The sequence below is a fragment of the Bufo bufo genome, chromosome 3 (assembly GCF_905171765.1).
Source record: "Bufo bufo chromosome 3, aBufBuf1.1, whole genome shotgun sequence".
In the NCBI taxonomy this organism is placed as follows: domain Eukaryota; kingdom Metazoa; phylum Chordata; class Amphibia; order Anura; family Bufonidae; genus Bufo; species Bufo bufo.
Window position 1 is genome coordinate 404,713,655 of NC_053391.1, and position 23,582 is coordinate 404,737,236.

General features: G+C 42.1%; 1 protein-coding gene across 1 annotated transcript in view; it reads left to right on the forward strand.

The window, feature by feature from the left end:
• C3H11orf54 (chromosome 3 C11orf54 homolog) overlaps positions 1-21,881 on the forward strand; it is a 32,398-nt gene extending 10,517 nt beyond the window's left edge. The window contains exons 4-9 of the mRNA XM_040424823.1: positions 1,954-2,027; positions 2,362-2,463; positions 15,094-15,270; positions 16,034-16,183; positions 17,072-17,188; positions 20,705-21,881. Of these exons, the coding sequence (XP_040280757.1) occupies positions 1,954-2,027; positions 2,362-2,463; positions 15,094-15,270; positions 16,034-16,183; positions 17,072-17,188; positions 20,705-20,878 (794 nt within the window). The 3' untranslated portion in view covers positions 20,879-21,881. The remainder of the gene's footprint in view (positions 1-1,953; positions 2,028-2,361; positions 2,464-15,093; positions 15,271-16,033; positions 16,184-17,071; positions 17,189-20,704) is intronic.
• Positions 21,882-23,582: the final 1,701 nt, after the last annotated feature.

The window sequence follows — 23,582 nt, forward strand, 5'->3', positions numbered from 1 at the left end:
CAGCCTCTCAGATGCTGCGGTCAATGGCAACCATGGCATCTGAGCGGAGCTCCCTCTGTCCTCCAAATGACATGGCAGTTGGCAGCATTCTGAAGTCCCCTAGGCCTGCCATGTCCGGGTAGCTATTACATCTTGCATGGCAGAATCATTATGCAGTGTAATACAGAAGAATTCCAGTGTATAGTACAAGAGATCAGTAAGCATTCAGCCACGAAGTGGAGGAACCATGCAAACCCACACAGCAGTGCCACCGAGTGATGAAGCACATGATGTATCATCAGCAGCTTTATGAAATGGGTTTCCATGGCTGAGATCACCATGTACAATGCCAACTGTCTGCTCGAGTAATGTAAAGGCCCTTTTCTTATTTCAAAATGAAAACCGCGACAAACTCAAATAGGTGTGATGGTCAGGTACTATTAGGTCCATATAGTGTATGTTTGGCAATGATAAGCCAAGAGCTCAAAAATGATATGCAAGTCTGTCCCCACAGAGACTATGGTGCTGTCTCTTCATTTAAAGGGGTTGTCCTATTACAATAACTTGGTTGGAGATAAGCATCTGATTGACGTGGGTCTGACTGCTGGGGCCCACGGCGATCACTAAAACGGGAGCCCATGTTCCCCCATTTGAATGGACTGGTAGACACACATGCATGCTGTCATTCTATGCAACTCTATGGTGCTGCTGGAGATGGCAAGGAGCACATGTCTAAGACATAATAAATGTGGGGCACAGCATTTGCACCAGTGATTTGGTATATTACAAGTCTGAGTTTATTGAAGCTATGTGGGGCACATCAGGGGCGGACCAGGAACTTAAAGTGGCCCTGGAAAATAACCCGAAAGTGGCCCCAAGTTGTAGGCGAGTCCAAATTGACAGAAGGTGGGGCAACACAAATGGGCGGGGATAGCAATACCATAGTGCAGCACAAATTACCACCCCAGCAAAACCAAATACCACAGTGCAGCATAAAATACTGCCCTATGGTCATACTGAGGATGGTGATACAGTAGGATTCAGGAGGGCACTTGTGGCTGCTGGCCAGATGCATAAGATCCTAGCATTAATGCTGAGAGCATCAGATTGTTATGTTCTTAGCCCATGGCCATGAGAGGGGTTCAGGCACATTTCTCTGTAGAGTATATGGTCAGTCTGCCACTGGGGCACATGTATTTAGTTTGAGCATCCAAAAAAGACTCCCTGTTCAGGAGGTTCCTGAGATGATCCCCTCCTCTTGCTGGAGCTGTAAGGATACAGTCATAGAGAGCGCTTTGTGACAAAGTGGATTCAGCAAGATGGAGAAGTAGAAGTCCTTCATTTATATTTCCGATTCCTTTCGAATCGATCTGCTTCAAAACCTCATCCAAAAAACTCCTTGTGACCCTTACAGCTCCAGCAAAAGGAGGGGATCCTCGCAGGAAGCTCCTGAACAAGGAGTCTTTCTGGATGTTCCAACTTAATACATGTGCACCACATGGCATCAATAAATGACACGATTTAAATTTACACTATTGATTATAGGTTTATGTTTGTTCCTAGTCTTGGGCAACAGTTTTATTCATGTATATGTTCATCATGATATACCGTATGTGTATTCTACTTTTGCCATACTGTATATGATCCGGTCCATGTGTTTTGGAATTACTAATGATGCATGCTTATTGGCTGTGCCTGACTATATAGGTATGTTGTTTCATATGCAGCATATGTCATGAGTAAGCGTCTGATGTGGTGACCTGAAACGCGTAGCTGCTGCTTGTCTTCTTTATTTGGCTTTTACGGTATATTCTTGCCAAAATAAAGTTACATTTTTATGGAAGCTGGAGTTCCTCCTTTTCACATGTTGTTATATGCCTTAGCCTGATCCAGGTCATTTCATGCTTTCAAGTGCCTTCAGGTGAGCTGCACTGATGCTGTTAACTACTCTTAGATTGTTTGTAAAACTTACAGGTCTATGTGGGAAGACAAGAATTGCAGACGTCGGAGGCATTCCATACTTGGTGCCCATTGCACACCCTGATAAAGTATGTGATAAATAGAGAGATTTTATTTTTTAAATGCTTTAATAACACCCATTATTTCTAAATAAATATTACAGATGTGTTGCTCATGTTCATGCCGAAATATTTGCCTCGGATTAGTAACACAGCAATAACCACTATCATGCCCCATAGTTTAGCCTATAAATTTGTGTCCTTCAGAGGTTTCTAGATAAAATTGTACCATTGTGTAATGCCCACTTTTTGGGCACAATAATGGCCTGTCAAGAAATATTGTAAACATAGATCTCCCCTTATAGTTAGGTAATTTACATTGTAAATATGTATTACATTTATAATTTTCATGTTTGGTTTGAAGGTTTATAGCATCAACACTGTAGCAAAGAAGATTGAGCTACCTGGAGCCTACATGCTAGGTGCTGGGGCATCTTCATATAAATCTGTTGGGATGAATGCTGAGGTTGGTAAATCTTAAATTATTATTTTTTTACCCTGTATAAGGTTCTATGCAAACAAAGTAAAATACAAAACTATTGAACAGAAGCATGCTGCTGTGGTCATCTGCCCATACAAGGCGACCTCTGTACACTAAACAGACTAGGCTCTGTTGAGCCTAGGGCACCAAAATGATCTCATAACATGTAGGACCCAGCTATATTCATTGATCAAAAATATCGTTAACCCCTTCCCGACCTATGACGTACTACTACGTCATGGGAACCACTGCGTTCCCGCAATTTGACGTAATAGTACGTCATAGTGATTGCGCGGCGGATTAACCCCTTGTATCGCGCTGTTGTCCGTGCTGACCGCGACATAGAAGGGGTTTGTGTCGGGTGAGTGATCGCATCTAGTCCTCGCGCTTCTGTGGCGGGGACCCGATGCGACACAAGGCGGCCCGATGCCGTGCAGAGGCTGCCCAATGCCTTGCACAGCATCTGGATTTGCCTTCTACGGGTGACGGGGAGATCCAGCCTCACGCTGGGTCTCATAGGCAACCTGTTAGTGTATTACTCAGTGTCATACCCTAACAGGCAATGCAATACAGATGTATTGTAATGCATTGCAGAGGGGATCAGACCCCCAAAAGTGAATGTCATAAATAAAGTAAAGAAAAAAAATAAAAAAAAAGTGTTTTTAATAAAATTAATAAATTAATAAAGTAATAAAATTAATAAAGTAAAAAAGAAAAAAAAACACCCCTTTCCCCTTATTTTATAATAAAAAATAAAAAAATCCACACATATTAGGTATCGCCGCGTCCGTAATGACCTGCTCTATAAATATATCACATGATCCACCCTGTCCGATAAACACCATAAAAAAAAAAAACTGTGTAAAAAAAAAAGCTATTTTTGTCACCTTACATCACAAAAAGTGCAACACCAAGTGATCCAAAAGGCGTATGTCCCACAAAACTGTATCAATAAAACAGTCACCTCATCCCGCAAAAAATGAGCCCCTACCTAAGACAATCGCCCAAAAAATAAAAAAACTATAGCTCTCAGAACATGGAGACACTAAAACATCATTTTTTTTGTTTCAAAACTGCTATTATTGTGCTAAAATGAAATGCATAAAAAAAAGTATACATATTAGGTATCGCCACATCCGTAACAACCAGCTCTTTAAAAATATCCCATGACCTAACCACTCAGGTGAACATGTAAAAAAAATTAAAAATAAACTGTAAAAAAATAAGACATTTTTGTCACATTATATCACAAAAATTGCAACAGCAAGTGATCAAAAATGCGTATGCCCCCCAAAATAGTACCAATCAGACCATCACCTCATCCCGCAAAAAATGAGACCCTACCTAAGAAAATCGGTCAAAAAATAAAAAAGCTATGGCTCTCAGACTATGGAGACACTAAAATATCATTATTTCGGTTTCAAAAATGGTATTATTGTGTAAAACTTTAATAAATAAGAAAAAGTAGACATATTAGGTATTGCCACGTGCATAATGATCTGCTCTATAGAAAAGTCATATGACCTAATCTCTTAGGTAAACGCTGTAAAAAAAAAAAAAACGGTGCCAAAACATCCATTTTTTGGTTACCATGCCTCACAAAAAACGTAATATAGAGCAATTAAAAATCATATGTACCCCAAAATGGTACCAATAAAACTGGCACCTTATCCCGTAGTTTCCAAAATGTGGTCACTTTTTTGAGTTTCTACTGTAGGGGTGCATCAGGGGGGCTTCAAATGGGACATGGCATCTAAAATCCAGTTCAGCTAAATTTGCCTTCCAAAAACCATACAGCAGTTTACGATCACATGTTGGGTGTTTCTGTAAACCTCAGAATCAGAGTAATAAATATTGAGTTTTATTTGGCTGTTAACCCTTGCTTTGCTACTGGAAAAAAATTATTAAAATGTAATATCTGCCAAAAAAGTGAAATTCTGAAATTTCATCTCCATTTTCCATTAATTCTTGTGGAACACCTAAAGGGTTAACAAAGTTTGTAAAATCTGTTTTGTATACCTTGAGGGGTGTATTTTCTAAAATAGGATCATTTTTGGGTGGTTTCTATTATGTAAGCCTCATAAAGTGACTTCAGACCTGAACTGGTCCTTAAAAAGTGGGTTTTGGAAATTTTCCGAAAAATTTCAAGATTTGCTTCCAACCTTCTAAGCCTTCTAACGTCCCCAAAAAATAAAATGTCATTTTCAAAATGATCCAAACATGAAGTAGACATATGGGGAATGTAAAGTAATTACTATTTTTGGAGGTATTACTATCTATTATTAAAGTAGAGAAATTGACATTTGGAAATTTGCTAATTTTTCAAAACTTTTGGTAAATTTTGTATTTTTTTTATGAATAAAAAAAATTTATTTTTTTTAACTCATTTTTACCACTGTCATGAAGTACGATATGTGACGAAAAATCTCAGAATGGCCTGTATAAGTAAAAGCGTTTTAAAGTTATCACCACATAAAGTGACACATGTCAGATTTGCAAAAAATGGCCTGGGCAGGAAGGTGAAAACAGGCCCGGGGTTGAAGGGGTTAAAGGGGTTTCTCTGGGAATTAACAAAATGAAAATGCTTAATTATTACTTTACTATAGATATATTCCCAAATACCTTTCATTTCATTATAATAGCTCATTATGTCTAGGGAGCAAACATTAGGAGAAATAAAATGGCCACCGTCCTATTAGTACACACAAAATCTGTCCTAATCACACAACAGGACAAGTTACTTAACTGAGCTAAAGAGCTGCCTCATCCTCTGCTCTGCTTGTCAGGGATTACGGATGATAAGATATTTAGCTAAATCTCTGTGGGAATGGAGTTCATGAGGAGACATGAAGTACAGACCTGTGGTAATATGTTGCTGTAGTAATGGAGACTGAATACAAGTGCTGTTACTCATTAACCACACTCCACCCTTATGTCTCCTCCTGAACTCCATTCCTGCAGAGATTCAGCTGAAGAACATATTAAAATGTATTCAGGATCATAATCCCTGACAAGTAGGAGAGGAGGACATGGCAGCTCTTTAGTTCAGTGTTCTGAAGTAACTTGTCCTGTGTAATTGGGACAAGTTTTTTGTGTACTAATAGGATGGTGGCCATTTTATTTCTCCTAATGATTGCTCCCCAGACAGAAAAAAACATTATAACTAATAAAAGATATTTGGGAATGTATTTAAAATAAAGTAATATTTAAGTATTTTCATTTTCTTTATTCACGGAGAACCCATTTAAAGTGTAACTCCAGTTTCAGAAGGTCATGATGACATGTCAGAAGTTCTGATTCCTGGGGTCCAGGTGTTGAGACCCTTACAAACACTGAAACAAAGCAGACAAATCTGAGTGTTGTACCTATTTGGCTGTGATTGGATTTCCCTGGAGAGCTAAGCAGAGTGTATTCATATACTTTCAAGATTGCAAAGAAAAGTAAAATCTTTATTTTATGGATGGTAGCAGATATCACTGGATCATACCATTGACAAAAGGTGATGGGACTCCTCACCCCCCTTTCCCTCACCAGTTACTGCACATGTCACAGAGCATGCCCATAAGGACTCATGCAAATGGCTGTGTGTGTTTTGTGGTTCGCAAAGGTCGGGATATAGGGCGGATATAACTACCCCTTCAGACAATATCGGACCAGGATCTTCCAAATCATACCCCCCCCCCCCCCGGGAAGCTTGACGTTCTTAACCCCAGGGCAATAGGTGACGATAAAATTAAATCTGGTAAAAAACAACGACCATCTCTCCTGCCTTGGGTTCAGTCGTTTAGCCGACTCCAGATAAGCCAGATTTTTGTGGTCTGGAAGCACAGTAAAAGGATGAATAGCTCCTTCCAACCAATGATGCCACTCCTCAAAACCTAACTTAATGGCCAGCAACTCTCTATTATCCAAGTCATAATTCCTTTCTGCAGCTAAGAGTTTCTTAGAGAAGAAAGCACATGGGCGCCATTTACTAGGTGAAGGACCCTGCAACAAAACTGCTCCTACCCCTACCTTGGATGCGTGAACTTCCACAATGAATGGTTGTGACACATCCGGTTGCACCAGTATAGGAGCAAAAGAAAAACACTCCTTCACCGCAGAAAAGGCTTGTAATGCCGCGTCAGACCAGACTGAGACATCTGAACCTTTCTTAGTCATGTCCGTCAAAGGTTTGACCACAGTCGAGTAGTTCAAAATTAATTTACGGTAGTAGTTGGTGAATCCCAAAAACCGCATAAGCACTTTTAGATTTTCGGGTCGATCCCAGTTCAACACAGCACGTACCTTCTCTGGATCCATACGAAAACCTGAAGATGAGAGTAGGTAACCTGGGAATTGCACTTCCTGAACTGCACATACATACTTCTCCATCTTAGCATACAATTTATTCTCTCTTAGGATCTGCAACACCTGTCTCACGTGATCCTGATGAGTCTTCATATCTGGAGAATAAATGAGTATGTCATCCAGATACACAACCACAAACCTCCCCTAACTGCATGGGTTCGTCACCAGGCATAAACTCGGGAGTCTCTCCTCCCAAGGTGTCGGAGGAAGCCGCAACGTTATATGATAGTTCTTCCTGGGAGTGAGGGATCTTAGATGTCTCCCAGGCATCTATCCATACATATGGCAAGGGACATAGCGACTTCCAAATAATCAGGATTTTTGTGAAAGGCCAAGGCGTCCTTTAGCCTTTCGGATAAACCCTGACAGAATTGGCTTTAGAGAGCTGGATCATTCCACTTTGTATCCGTAGCCCATCTCCTAAATTCAAAGCAGTATATCTCCGCAGAGCGCTTTCCCTGCCGTAAACCGCGTAACTTGGTCTCGGCCAGGGAGATCCGATCCGGGTCATCGTAGATAAGACCCAGAGCTCTGAAAAATGTATCTACCGACCGGAGGGACTGTGATCCGGTCGGTAGAGAAAAAGCCCAAGACTGAGCGTCCCCTTTAAGCAACAAAATAATATTGCCAACTCTTTGACTCTCATCACCAGATAAAGTTGTCACTTCCCCCAAAAAAAACTAACCGGAAGTGCAACCTTAGTTTCAGAACAGGCCTGGTAAGTACTACTGGCACCAGTAGCCTGTGATCCCTGGATCTGCATGCGGAGGTCAGCTACGTCCAAAGACAGACCTTGCAATTGTCCAGCCAGTGCAGCAATAGGATCCATAGCCTCACTGACACAAAAAAAAAAATGACGGCTTGCGGCGGTTGATAATGTCACGGCGCAGTGTGGTAAATACACTCCACACTGAACACAGAAGGGAAGGGAAAAGGTATTAGGCCTGGAACCTAGAGAAAGGGGAATGGTCACACCTAGAGAGTCCCTATGCCGAGCCCTGACTGCTATCAGTATGAACAGACCTTGATTGTAGGAATGTTCATATGCAGGAACCTAAGCCCTATCTCACCCTAACAGGGCCCTGCAGATAGTGTCAGGACAACGGATGGCCTATTCCTTCCCAGATGAAGGAATAGGAGACTCCCTCAGGCCTAATACCAGAAGGTAGGGGAAAACAACAAAGAAGATACACTTAACTTCCAAAAGTATGCGAACGAGCAGGAACTCAGAGAGAACCAACACCAGGACTTCCGCAAACAAGGCGCTATCAACCGCATAGCATGATGGGTGAGGCCAGACTAAATAAAGGAGAAGGAATGACCACTTAAGCTACTCCTGAGACAAGGGGTGTGGTCATCCCCAGCAACAACACAGACAAGTGAAACCAAAGAGGCTGTCAATCACGTCCAGGCAGTCTCCTAGATCTTCTGATCCCTGTCATGGGCGGGATTTTGACAGACGGGTCTTAGTGAAAGCTGAATTTACCATCAGCTTTCCTTCCCAAACCAATTTCTAAGTGCTCTAACTTTGCAATATATCATGACTAGAGACTTGAACTTGGTTTTATAGTAAAACAAGACCACCATTAATCTCTAGCTGTTACATAGCCTGAGCTATACCAGCAGAAAGTGCTCCTCCCCCCTTTAGCCAGCTGAGATGTCGCCCAGCCTGGAGGTTGGGGCAGCAGGGGGAGAAGTGATGACAGGCTGCACTGGGAGAAGCATAGCTTGTCTCTTCCTATCAAACTGTATATGTCCCCAGGGGGAGAATAGCATAGACCTCTGTGCATGCTATCAATCCCCCCCCCCCCCCTCCCCTATCGATCGGAGAGCATACTTGCTCTCTGATTATCAAATATTGGGGACTTTTTTCCAGAAAAGTGAGAAGATTAGCACTTCCACATAAACATCCAGCTCCTCTTGCATCACCTGACCATTGGGCATGACACAAAGAGAGCCGTACACCGCTGTGGCCTGTGATTGGCTGCCGCAATGTCAAACCAGATGTTTATATCGATGGAGCCCAGCTGGCACAAGCAAGCAGGGAAGTCATCTTCCCTGGGATGCTTCATTCTTGCACAATCCCTTTAAAGAGGACCTGTCACCACAAGATGCATTACAATCTGAAAGCACCATGTTATAGAGCAGGAGAAGCTGAGTGGATTGATGTATAGTTTTATGGGAAAAGGTTAAATAAAACCTGTACTTTATACCTTTTATATCTTTGCTTATCTCCATCTCCTGCGGACAGCTGTAGGTACAGGGAGCAGGGGTTATCAGTGACTGATAGAATTGTGTGTATGTGTGCATACAGACATAGCTGTCAGTCACTGATGATACCTACTCCCTGTACCAAAAGTTGTTCACAGGAGGGGCAAAAAGCAACAATATAAATGTTTAAAATTACAAAAAATTTATATTAATCCAAAAGTGCACTGTATATATAGGATAGGACCAACATTTTACTGAATCTTTTCCCACAAAAATATCTATCAATCTGCTCAACTTTTCTTGCTCTGTAAAGGTCCATTCACACAACCATATTTTTTATCTGCATCCGATCCGCATTTTTAAATGATCGAATGCGGAAGCATTAATTTCAATGGGGATAGTACACCGTGTGCTGTCTACATCTGTATGTCCCTTCCACAGCCCCGCAAAAGAGAGAGAACATGTTCTATTCTTGTAAAATTTATGGCCCAGAATAGGTATTTCTATTATAGGGCATTCAGATTGCATTGCATTTTTGTGATGACAAGTCTTCTTTAAAACCAGATTTTTTGTCTTTTCTGTTCTGGTGCTTTTATGAAGATATGTGTTGGGGCAAAAACCCCAATGCCGGATGAGCGGTGGACTCTGAATTTGAAGTTATGGGTACCCATAGAGAAAAACAGACACAGGCATAGAGCTGTGTATCAAGAGTTTATAAACTTTATTAAAGAAAGCAGAGGTTAATTAAGCGATTTTCTGGATCATTTGCAACTGAAGACGTAGTCAAACATTTACGTCATTAACTCATTAAAAACACAATCTGAAATTAGCATCTTCTTGGCTATACGCCTAGAACGTCTCCTTAATCTTAAATGTGGGTGCTAGCCACATACTAGTACTCCTAATGCTTGTTAAGATTCCTTTCTAACAAGCATTGGTAGGGGCTAGGAGTGACCTTGAAGTTACAGTAACTTTCCACAAAAAGCTCACAGTTCATTACACAAAAAATGGCAGTATGAAATACAAACATGGAGGCTGAGGACACAACATGGAGTCTTAACCCTCACAATTGTACATGTAAAGTTGTATGAATGTGTCTGTGTATATAAACTTCTGAGTAGAATTTGACAATGTACCAGGTGTCTGCTTTCAGAAAATATATAGTTATGAGCTTTAGCGTGATTTTTATTTTGTAATATAGGTTTTATTTGTACATGTCAAATGTGTGAATAAAATTTGTCCTGGCTACCGGCAGCGAAACTGTTAAATCTTACAGAAATGAGATTGGATGGGTGAACAAATGCCAGGCTGTGGTGGCACTTACTGTAAATTTGAAAGAAGGGAGATCATATTTCTGACCTATCAAACTTAGCCAGTCTAGTTTTCCTCTGGGAGGGGATGCAAGAAGTGTTCACACATTCCACAACCAGAAGGATCCTCCTCCACTTCTAGGATCAAGCTTGACTAATGAACATTGTAAAAACTGAGAGAACTGAAGCTCATAGACATCCAATTATGAAAAATAAATATACTTTATTAGTTGCAAAATAGAAAGTTAATAAATTACCATAAAAAAGGGGGAATAGGGAGCAGAAACACCATCCCGGCAATACAGATCAATAAATTCAAGTATATACACTGCGTGCAGAATTATTAGGCAAATGAGTATTTTGACCACATCATCCTCTTTATGCATGTTGTCTTACTCCAAGCTGTATAGGCTCGAAAGCCTACTACCAATTAAGCATATTAGGTGATGTGCATTTCTGTAATGAGAAGGGGTGTGGTCTAATGACATCAACACCCTATATCAGGTGTGCATAATTATTAGGCAACTTCCTTTCCTTTGGCAAAATGGGTCAAAAGAAGGACTTGACAGGCTCAGAAAAGTCAAAAATAGTGAGATATCTTGCAGAGGGATGCAGCACACTTAAAATTGCAAAGCTTCTGAAGCATGATCATCGAACAATCAAGCGTTTCATTCAAAATAGTCAACAGGGTCGCAAGAAGCGTGTGGAAAAACCAAGGCGCAAAATAACTGCCCATGAACTGAGAAAAGTCAAGCGTGCAGCTGCCAAGATGCCACTTGCCACCAGTTTGGCCATATTTCAGAGCTGCAACATCACTGGAGTGCCCAAAAGCACAAGGTGTGCAATACTCAGAGACATGGCCAAGGTAAGAAAGGCTGACACACAAGCTGAAACGTCAAGACTGGGCCAAGAAATATCTCAAGACTGATTTTTCTAAGGTTTTATGGACTGATGAAATGAGAGTGAGTCTTGATGGGCCAGATGGATGGGCCCATGGCTGGATTGGTAAAGGGCAGAGAGCTCCAGTCCGACTCAGATGCCAGCAAGGTGGAGGTGGAGTACTGGTTTGGGCTGGTATCATCAAAGATGAGCTTGTGGGGCCTTTTCGGGTTGAGGATGGAGTCAAGCTCAACTCCCAGTCCTACTGCCAGTTTCTGGAAGACACCTACCAAGCAGTGGTACAGGAAGAAGTCTGCATCCTTCAAGAAAAACATGATTTTCATGCAGGACAATGCTCCATCACACGCGTCCAAGTACTCCACAGCGTGGCTGGCAAGAAAGGGTATAAAAGAAGAAAATCTAATGACATGGCCTCCTTGTTCACCTGATCTGAACCCCATTGAGAACCTGTGGTCCATCATCAAATGTGAGATTTACAAGGAGGGAAAACCAGTACACCTCTCTGAACAGTGTCTGGGAGGCTGTGGTTGCTGCTGCACGCAATGTTGATGGTGAACAGATCCAAACACTGACAGAATCCATGGATGGCAGGCTTTTGAGTGTCCTTGCAAAGAAAGGTGGCTATATTGGTCACTGATTTGTTTTTGTTTTGTTTTTGAATGTCAGAAATGTATATTTGTGAATGTTGAGATGTTATATTGGTTTCACTGGTAAAAATAAATAATTGAAATGGGTATATATTAGTTTTTTGTTAAGTTGCCTAATAATTATGCACAGTAATAGTCACCTGCACACACAGATATCCCCCTAAAATAGCTAAAACTAAAAACAAACTAAAAACTACTTCCAAAAATATTCAGCTTTGATATTAATGAGTTTTTTGGGTTCATTGAGAACATGGTTGTTGTTCAATAATAAAATGAATCCTCAAAAATACAACTTGCTTAATAATTCTGCACTCCCTGTACATATCAAAATAACATGCACAATAATTTTACAGAAGGCAAGTCCAGGTGAATAACATCACAGCAAGGATACCAAACGGTACAGCTACTCAATTGCAAACAATGCTCCCAGAAGGTGCTGTATAGTGTGACGCAACAACAAGCTGCAGTGTGCAGCCTCTGGACCGTATCCTAACTATATGTGACAAATCATATGCATGAATGGAAGTAACAAGGACTCACCAGTAAAAAATGGAGACCTGAGTGCCTGGGATGGCGTTACCCCGACGCGCGTTTCGGCTTACCTTCGTCAGGGGGTAACGCCATCACTGTGGGGATTACTATTTAAACTGCCTCTGGCCAATCAAAGCTCTAATGGTGATTTACCTCACCTGAACATATGTGGCCGCGCCGAGCGCGGCAGCCGGAGCTCCGTGATCCCGCCTCAAGGGGTCATGCCATGACGCGGCGGGTCACATGACAATAGTCACGTGACGCCCCCGGTTGGCATGGAGACGTCTGGTGGGAGGACACAGAGCGCGGCCCCGTGACACTGCGCGCGCCATGTCAGACAAGGAAATCTAGACTAAAGGTGCATAATCTAATTATAAAACAGTGTATCATATACCGTAGTGAAGTATATGAAGAAACGCAATGTATACATAAGGGCATATTATTATACATAAAACAAATGCAATGCATCTGCATATATCATAAAATATGTTGTACATAGCGCTGTTACACATTCAGGTATAAAGTATATACATAAAGTCCATTTTACATAGATCAAATATAGTATATTTACAATCACATAAATTATGGCAATATCAAATTAAAATACAGCACAGACCTACCCAAAGTGAAAATAAATAATAAAATAATAAATTAAAATAAAATTATATATATATACAGTACAGTACAGACCAAAAGTTTGGACACACCTCATTCAAAGAGTTTTCTTTATTTTCATGACTATGAAGGCATCAAAACTATGAATTAACACATGTGGAATTATATACATAACAAACAAGTGTGAAACAACTGAAAATATGTCATATTCTAGGTTCTTCAAAGTAGCCACCTTTTGCTTTGATTACTGCTTTGCACACTCTTGGCATTCTCTTGATGAGCTTCAAGAGGTAGTCCCCTGAAATGGTTTTCACTTCACAGGTGTGCCCTGTCAGGTTTAATAAGTGGGATTTCTTGCCTTATAAATGGGGTTGGGACCATCAGTTGCGTTGAGGAGAAGTCAGGTGGATACATAGCTGATAGTCCTACTGAATAGACTGTTAGAATTTGTATTATGGCAAGAAAAAAGCAGCTAAGTAAAGAAAAACGATGTCACGGCCATGGCTATGACCGTGACTCCTGAACCGCATGCGGTTGTCAGCGGTTTTCATTGGTGTTCAATCACAGGTGAGGGCTGTGGTATTGGCCTCACCTGTGGTTGCCGCTGGCAACAGTATGTATGTGGCAGCGTAGCAGGCTGAGCTGTGCCATGCAGCTCGCTACCCTGCGCATGCGGTTTTGTGTGTGATGTGTGGATGTGTGCACTGTGTTTTATGTTATTGTGTGCACGTTCCCTTTAAGTGGTGTTTTCCCTTCCCTGGTGTTGGAAGGGTTAATCCCCTTCCTAGTGTGTGTGATCACTGGGTGTGTCCGACTGTGGGGTGTGGCTTCTTGGCCTATAAAGCCTCACTGCTTTTGCAGGCCTTCAGGTTGCTTCAGCCATGCTTAGCTGAGAGCAGCCTCATGTATTTATTACCTGCCAGTAAGAGCCACCCCTGTGGTCATAAACCTTAATGTCATAACCATATTGTGCTTTAGTTATTTCCAGTTATGTGTGATGTCCGTGTGATGTTTTATATGTGATTTTGTGCAGCTATGGATCTGGGTCCCTGTGTAGGGATGCGCTTGTGATCTGCACCCTGCTAACACAGGGATCCAGTCAGCAAGGCTGTGGCAGGTAGGTGGAACTCCTTGTTCACCTGCCATATCCATAGAGCTGTTTATGTCTCCCCTTTTCCTGCAGCTTGGCCGTTGAGACTCCTGCTCCTCCGTGTCTAGGAGGAGTGGGCTTGTCTTACTTAGCTCCTAGGTGAGGGTCATCTTGAGGGCTAGCAGGGACTTTTAGGTTCCGGAGCATGGGCCCTCCTACCATCAAGGTTGGCCCATGCAGCTAGGAGCTAGGGTCAGGTTAGGGATGCCTTAGGAGGTGACCTGCTCCCTAATCCTGTCTTCATGGCCAAGCAGCCGAAACATCACCGGGCTCCACACGGCTGAGGATTTCCCCCATCCTCAGCCGTGACAAACGAGTGGCCATCATTACTTTAAGAAATGAAGGTCAGTCAGTCAGCCGAAAAATTGGGAAAACTTTGAAAGTAAGGGCTATTTAAACATGAAGGAGAGTGATGGGGTGCTGCGCCAGATGACCTGGCCTCCACAGTCACCGGACCTGAACCCAATCGAGATGGTTTGGGGTGAGCTGGACCGCAGAGTGAAGGCAAAAGGGCCAACAAGTGCTAAGCATCTCTGGGAACTCCTTCAAGACTGTTGGAAGACCATTTCAGGTGACTACCTCTTTAAGCTCATCAAGAGAATGCCAAGAGTGTGCAAAGCAGTAATCAAAGCAATAGGTGGCTACTTTGAAGAACCTAGAATATGACATATTTTCAGTTGTTTCACACTTGTTTGTTATGTATATAATTCCACATGTGTTCATAGTTTTGATGCCTTCATAGTCATGAAAATAAAGAAAACTCTTTGAATGAGAAGGTGTGTCCAAACTTTTGGTCTGTACTGTTTTATATATATATATATATATATATATATATATATATATATACACACACACATACATACACAGTATATGAGATATTTGTCCTATGCTTACTTTGCAGATGATATTTTCTATAAAAGCAGAAAGCCCCACTTCACCTGCTGTGAATGGAAATTATCTGGCCAGCCTCAACCCTGCAGATAACAGCTGTCTTTTGGAGAAATACAGGGAAAAGTACAGTGACCATGACTTTGGGCTTCTGTCAAACCTGTTTGCCACTGAGGGGAACCCAGGAAAAGTAAGTAGTAACTTGAAACATCTGATCCTCATATCAGGGGGGTTGGGCTGGAGGGGTGAAGATGGGGATATGTCCGGGTTCAGCTCTGATCTCGGACAACCCCTTTAAGGCCCGAGGTCTGGTCCAGGATTCTGTGTAATTCTTTAAATTCAGCTTCTTCTATTTGAGGTTTTCTGCATGCCATTGTTCTGTAGAGGAGCTATATAACCGGAGCAGAAAGCATCCCTGGAATTTTCAAAATAATACTTCTGCCACAATCAGACCATTGGCACAAAAACAATGAAAGTACATGCCCAGTGAAGGAAATAACTTGAAATAAGAAGGTGAATTTTTATGCTCAGTTAAATGGATTTTTCAGGGAGATAATTATTTAGAAAAGAAAAGAGCCAGAAATGGTTAAAATAAAAAAAAGAACCACCTCCACCAATCTCCCCCTTATAGCTGCTGTGCTACTCCAGTCCACGCTGCTCTCCACTTCCTGTCCTGGGGCTTGACATGGTGAAAATGCCAGGAAAGGCCCGCTCAGTCAACCATTGGCCTTAGTAGTGACCCACCTCAGCCACTGATTGGCTGAGAGGGTCTTTCCTGTCACGTTAAGCCAGAACAGAAGTGCAGAGCATTGAGGACCTCAGCAGTGTTGAAGGATCGGTAGAAGAGAGTACGGTAACATTTGAGTAGTAAGCGCTTTTTTTTATTTAATCCTATCTGGCCTATTTTTTGTATCTCCCTGAAAAATCCACTGATTGATGAATGTGTTTTACAGGTCATTGAAGTCAAATTAAAAAGAAGGACTGGTAACGATAACTTTGTGAGCTGCATGAGAAAATCTTTAAAGGAGCATTATGGAGACAAATCTGTTGGAATGGGAGGTTCTTTTATTATACAAGAGGGGAGAGCCAATCTCCATGTAATGGTGAGACATTTATCTTCTGCCTTGAAAGGGAGTTTGAGAAAATAACAAAAGAAGTCATACCATTTTTCTCCGCTGACGCTTCCAGTATTGTGCTTTTGTTTTCTTGACTACAATGGTGATGTCCCATGCACATGTCACCACTGGCCTTACCGTCACGTGCCGTATACTGCAGAGGCCAGTGATTGTCTGCACGTTGACCTGATATACATGGGATATCACCACTGCAGCCAGGAAGAGGATGTCAGCACTGTAGGACCGGAACATGACACTGGAAGCGCCAGGGGAAGAAAAAGTCTGTTAAGATTGCATTTGCATATTCGCCTTTGGCTACTTTCACACTCGCGTTTGGTGCGGATCCGTCATGGATGTGCACAGACGGATCCGTTCAGATAATACAACCATCTGCATCCGTTTAGAACGGATCCGTTTGTATTATCTTTGACTTTAACATAGCCAAGACGGATCCGTCTTGAACACGAAAGTCAATGGAGGACAGATCCGTTTTCTACTGTGCCAGATTCTGTCATAGAAAACTGATCCGTCCCCATTGACTTACATTGTGTGTCAGAACTGATCCGTTTGGCTCCGTTTCGTCAGAGAGCGTTTTGGTGTCCACCTCCAGAGCGGGATGGAGACGGAACGGAGACAAACTGATGCATTCTGAGCGGATCCTTTTCCATTCAGAATGCATTAGGGCAAAATTGATCCGTGTCGGACCGCTTGTGAGAGCCCTCAACGGATCTCACAAACGGAAAGCCAAAACGCGAGTGTGAAAGTAGCCTTTGCTGTGTCATCTTTTCATCACTGTACAGATATTAACATTTTAACCTGTGTTCACTGACACTGCAGACCTGTTTTTATACATCTTTAAACTGTGCTTTTCCACAGCCTCGTGAATATTCTGCCTGTCCCTTAAACACAGACGAAGATGTAGAAAGCTGGATGCATTTTTTCGACATGAAGGCACCTCTCATTTGCCAGTCAGTGTTTGTTTCTCATGACCCTGTAAGTCCCTCTTTATTTTCCATTTTAAGTTTCTGTACTTTTGCCTCTCCGTATATTTGGTGTGGAGGGTTACTAGTTCACACTAGACACTACTAGCCACTCGAGGATTCTTATGCACTGGTCCTATCCTAATTAACAAGATTCCTTGGGCAATGTATGGTCACTCTGCCAACTATATTGGCCAGCATGCACTACGTGCATCTTTCCAATCGGGAGAACAAAGGTGACATATTAAACTGTACCTAGATCTCTATAATATCTTGAGTGGTAAGAAACATCTTCCTCACCTTCAGTCATCCTGTAATTCCCTTTTCTCTGCCCATGAGATATCGGAAAACATTTAGAAACCTCCTCAGTCCCCCCAAAAGTAATGTCTGCAGTAGTACAATAAAACCGTAAACAGGGAAGAGTGGTATGCAGCTGCAGTTTTCTCTTTTTGTGTCTGTGAGGCTGCATGCTGTAAAAGAGAATTGAGGACTTTTGATTGGCTTAGATTGGCATTAAACTGGTATAACATCAGGTAGCGCCCAGAACAGACATGGGGAAAGAGTGATGTCATTGTTTCTAATCTTCTTTACTTGTGTGCACATTTTTTGACAACAGTAGCAGAAATATAATAAAAATAATTATAATACAACCGCCTGCATCCGCTATGAACTGCTCCGGTTGTATTATCTTTAACATTGCCAAGACGGATCATTCATAACCACCATTGAAAGTCAATGGGGGACGGATCCGTTTTCTATTGTGGCAGAGAAAACGGATCCGTCCTCATTAGGGCTGAAACAATTACTCGAATTAATCGATTAACTCGGTTACTCGACACAAAAAAATCCTTGAATCGTTTAAATCAAATCGATGATTCGTTTGTGCCATGTGACCACAGAGTGTGAGTGAAGAGCTTGCTATTACTCACGCTCCGTGGTCACCCGCCTGCTCGCACAACGCTGCTTTGGATCCTGACGTACACACATCGTCAGAACATTTTAGTTCACTGGCGCTGCGGCTGGGCACTGATGGCTAGGAGGGGCAGTGGGAGGGGGAGCAACTGATGACGAGGGGGAGCTGGTGGCATTGGAGGGGGAGCTGGTGGCATTGGAGGGGGAGCTGGTGGCATTGGAGGGGGAGCTGATGGCACTGGGGTGGGGGAGAGCTGAAGGCACTGGGGTGGGGGAGAGCTGAAGGCACTGGGGGAACGGAGCTGATGGCACTGGGGGAAACTGATGCACAAAGGGTGTTGGGGACAGTTTTTATAAAGGAGAACAGTCTATTAATTCATTTTTTCCTATTAGAGTACTCGATTAATCGCAAAAATAATCAGTAGAATACTTGATTACTAAAATAATAGTTTACTGCAGCCCTGGTATTCATTGACTTGCATTGTGGGTCATGACTGATCCGTCTTGCTCCGCAACCCAGGACGGAAAGCAAACTACAACATGTTGCGGTTTGCTCTCCGGTATGGGAACGCAACTAAACGGCACGGAATGCATTTTGGAGCATTCCGTTCTGTTAAGTTTTGTCCCCATTGACAATGAATGGGGTCAAAACTGAAGCATTTTTTTTTCCAGTATTGAGCCCCTATGACGGATCTCAATACTGGAAAACTAAAACGCTAGTGTGAAAGTAGCCTTAATAAATTCTGAAAGATCAAGAGCAGTTGAGTTACGCTAGCAGGACAATGATCCAGAGCACACAAGCCAACTCTGAATTGCTCAAAGGAAACAAAATAAAAAAGGGGTTGTCTCATCTAAGACAATGGGGTACAGGTTTTATATAAATGTTTCTCTTCAATAAATGAAAGTTTAAACATTTTGTGTTCACATTTAAATTGTGTGTGTATATGTATGTATGTATGTGTGTGTGTGTGTATATATATATATATATATACAGGGAGTGCAGAATTATTAGGCAAGTTGTATTTTTGAGAATTAATTTTATTATTGAACAACAACCATGTTCTCAATGAACCCAAAAAACTCATTAATATCAAAGCTGAATATTTTTGGAAGTAGTTATTAGTTTGTTTTTAGTTTTAGCTCTTTTAGGGGGATATCTGTGTGTGCAGGTGACTATTACTGTGCATAATTATTAGGCAACTTAACAAAAAACAAATATATACCCATTTCAATTATTTATTTTTACCAGTGAAACCAATATAACATCTCAACATTCACAAATATACATTTCTGACATTCAAAAACAAAACAAAAACAAATCAGTGACCAATATAGCCACCTTTCTTTGCAAGGACACTCAAAAGCCTGCCATCCATGGATTCTGTCAGTGTTTTGATCTGTTCACCATCAACATTGCGTGCAGCAGCAACCACAGCCTCCCAGACACTGTTCAGAGAGGTGTACTGTTTTCCCTCCTTGTAAATCTCACATTTGATGATGGACCACAGGTTCTCAATGGGGTTCAGATCAGGTGAACAAGGAGGCCATGTCATTAGATTTTCTTCTTTTATACCCTTTCTTGCCAGCCACGCTGTGGAGTACTTGGACGCGTGTGATAGAGCATTGTCCTGCATGAAAATCATGTTTTTCTTGAAGGATGCAGACTTCTTCCTGTACCACTGCTTGAAGAAGGTGTCTTCCAGAAACTGGCAGTAGGACTGGGAGTTGAGCTTGACTCCATCCTCAACCCGAAAAGGCCCCACAAGCTCATCTTTGATGATACCAGCCCAAACCAGTACTCCACCTCCACCTTGCTGGCGTCTGAGTCGGACTGGAGCTCTCTGCCCTTTACCAATCCAGCCACGGGCCCATCCATCTGGCCCATCAAGACTCACTCTCATTTCATCAGTCCATAAAACCTTAGAAAAATCAGTCTTGAGATATTTCTTGGCCCAGTCTTGACGTTTCAGCTTGTGTGTCTTGTTCAGTGGTGGTCGTCTTTCACCCTTTCTTACCTTGGCCATGTCTCTGAGTATTGCACACCTTGTGCTTTTGGGCACTCCAGTGATGTTGCAGCTCTGAAATATGGCCAAACTGGTGGCAAATGGCATCTTGGCAGCTGCACGCTTGACTTTTCTCAGTTCATGGGCAGTTATTTTGCGCTTTGGTTTTTCCACACGCTTCTTGCGACCCTGTTGACTATTTTGAATGAAACGCTTGATTGTTCGATGATCACGCTTCAGAAGCTTTGCAATTTTAAGAGTGCTGCATCCCTCTGCAAGATATCTCACTATTTTTGACTTTTCTGAGCCTGTCAAGTCCTTCTTTTGACCCATTTTGCCAAAGGAAAGGAAGTTGCCCAATAATTATGCACACCTGATATAGGGTGTTGATGTCATTAGACCACACCCCTTCTCATTACAGAGATGCACATCACCTAATATGCTTAATTGGTAGTAGGCTTTCGAGCCTATACAGCTTGGAGTAAGACAACATGCATAAAGAGGATGATGTGGTCAAAATACTCATTTGCCTAATAATTCTGCACGCAGTGTATATATATATATATATATATATATATATATATATATTTATAAAAATGTATGCTTGATTATAGGGCTTTGACCTGCGTGTTGAGCATACCCATTGCTTCAGTCATCATGGTGAAGGAGGACACTACCATAATGACACAACACCAGATTCCGTTGAATACCTTGGATATTTCCATCCAGCAGAGCACCTCTACCGCATCGACAGACCAGCTGTTTCACACATGATTGGACGGGATTAGGATGATGTCAAGTTGATAAGGAAAATCACAGATAAATTCAGCTAATCCTTTTTATTTTTTATTTTTTTTAATGTATAACATATAGGCAGACTATATAAAAATCATTTTATTAGATTTTCTATGTCTTTTAGAAGCTATGCAAAATGATAAATGAGTATTATTAATGCTTAAAATGATTATTTCCTAAGAGTTATTGGATTATTAAAGCAGTTTTCTGAGTGTTTAATAGCGATGACCTCTCCTCAGGATAGGTCAACAGTATCTGACTGAAAGGGGGTCCAAATCCTTGGCGATCAGTTGTTTTAGGGGGCCGCAGCCTCCTTACAGCTTACCAAGCACAGCACCTTCCACTGGATAGCGGCTGTGCTTCGTATGATTTATTTTTGAATAGTCCATTAATATTAAAATCCTGGAAAACCTTTTGAATAGCACTATAATGTACTGCTAGCTCTATTCAGAAATCTGCGGACAGGCTACAGAAGCTAAGGGGACACTGCTCTTACTAGAAGGTCATGGGCTCTATTAAAGGGAATCTGTCACCCGCTTTTGTATTATTATCTACAGTCATACATGAGTAGTACTGCAGAACAGGAGTCCATATCACTATATTTTTTTTTTCCTACTGCCCCCTGTTCCCTCGCTGTCAGTGCTCAAAGCTGCAATGAAATACACAATCTGGACTGCTGTAACATAAGGGAGAGGACTCGTGCACATTCACAGCAGTCCTGACACTGGAGGGGGGCAGTAGCTAAATAAAAAATAGTGATATGGACTCCTTATCTGCTCTACTGTTCATGTATTACTGTAGATAATAGTCCAAAATGGGGGTGGCAGATTTAATACCATCTTCTGATGAATGATTATGTTTAAATGTGCAGACAGCCCTTAATAATGCCATTTTTTAAATGATCAGCAGTATTCAGAAATAAATGCTCGTATGCAATATAGGCTTTATTGTATAATAACATTAAATAATGAAAAGAAATGATTGACTTTGAGTGTATTGTATTTTGTGCTACACTTTTAATCCTTTTGCTGCCAGAGGTATTTGCACATGTTCCACCTTTGGTGGCCAGGACAACACCCTACTAGTTCTACAGTAACATACAGTATGTAAAGCAAGAATTGTAATAATGTATACATCTTCAACCTGATCTGCTTCTGGATGTTGGTAATGCTGTTCAAGTGATCATTTTTTCAAAATACTGGTATGATTCTTTACCTCACTATAGCATAGTATGGACATTGCATCTGCAGAGATCAGAGGAGGATGTCCATGTGTAAAGAATTAATGGAGTTGTCCCATCTTGCTGTTTCCATGGCTAGATTGGACGAAGCACTGGCCAGACTTACAGAAACAGTCAAGCAGGCCTGTGCCCCGTTGCTTCCACATTGATAAACGCAAGGTAATGAACCCAGGCTGCAGCTGCAAAAGCAAATAACATAAAAGGAAACAATATCTAAACCTGTGATCCAAACACATTAAAGGAGATTTATCAATACTGGTGCTTTCTGCAGGGTCTGGTCAGGCAGCAGAAGGTGGTACATGAGCAGATCGTAATGGCCAACAGCTCCCTTTCACCGATAGAGTAGTTGCATTCGTCAGGGAAGAAGGCTTTAGAAAAGAAGCCACAGGTATAAATCTTCTCAGAATCCCCTTTTTGGGCGAGTTTGGCTCTTGGCCCTATGGAGGATTCGTCCACTTTCACATAAAATTACCTCTTGACATCCGACCAATGAAGAATAGACACAGAGCTGAAGGCCTGTTTAACCTCTTAGGGACACATGACGTACCGGTACGTCATGATGTCCTGGTACTTAAGGACACATGAGGTACCGGTACGTCATGTGTATTTCTGATCACTGCCGCGCGGCGGGCAGTGATCGGAACTGGGTGCATGCTGAAATCAATCAGCAGGCACCCTGGGACAATGCGCGGACCCCCCCCCCCCCCCCAATATCGGCGATGGCGGCAAACCGCCGATCCTAAAGACACCCCCTCCGCATTGTGATTGATAGGGCCAGCGGACAGGATCTTTCTCTGCTGGCTTTGCCTGTTAGCATTCAAAATCTGGCGCCTGCGCCGTACCTGTCTTCAATCGGCGCAGGCGCACTGAGAGGCGGCCGCTTGCTCGGCCGCTCCATCCTCAATGCGCCTGCACCGGGTGTAGATGTGACGTCATCGGCGCAGGCGCATTGAGGATGGAGCGGCCGAGCAAGCGGCCGCCTCTCAGTGCGCCTGCGCCGATTGAAGACAGGTGCAGGCGCCAGATTTTGATATCTTGCTGGTAGCAAGGTAATTTGCATATTTTAAAAGCATGTTTTAAACAAAATCTACAGGACCAAAATGATTAATTTGATTATGTAGGCATAAATCGCAGTGTGGGGATTATAAGTAAGCAAAAAAAAAAAAAAGGTTTAGTGGGGTGACAGAAGCCCTTTAAGTGACTGACTCGTCCTATATAAGAACTTATGCTCGAAAACTTCCTGGAAGGACACAGTTCCATTCTCAATCCAATCGAAGTTAATGAGAAGCCGAACACGTGGGACGCTCAAGGAACGGCGATCAAACGAAAAAGCCGCATTCAGAGGTTGGAGGTAAGGGAATGAGACAGCTCGATAATAGGTGGGACGCCACCCAGAGCTATTAACTCCCGAATTTCCACAATTCGATAAGCTTAAGAACTGTGACATAAGAAATAAT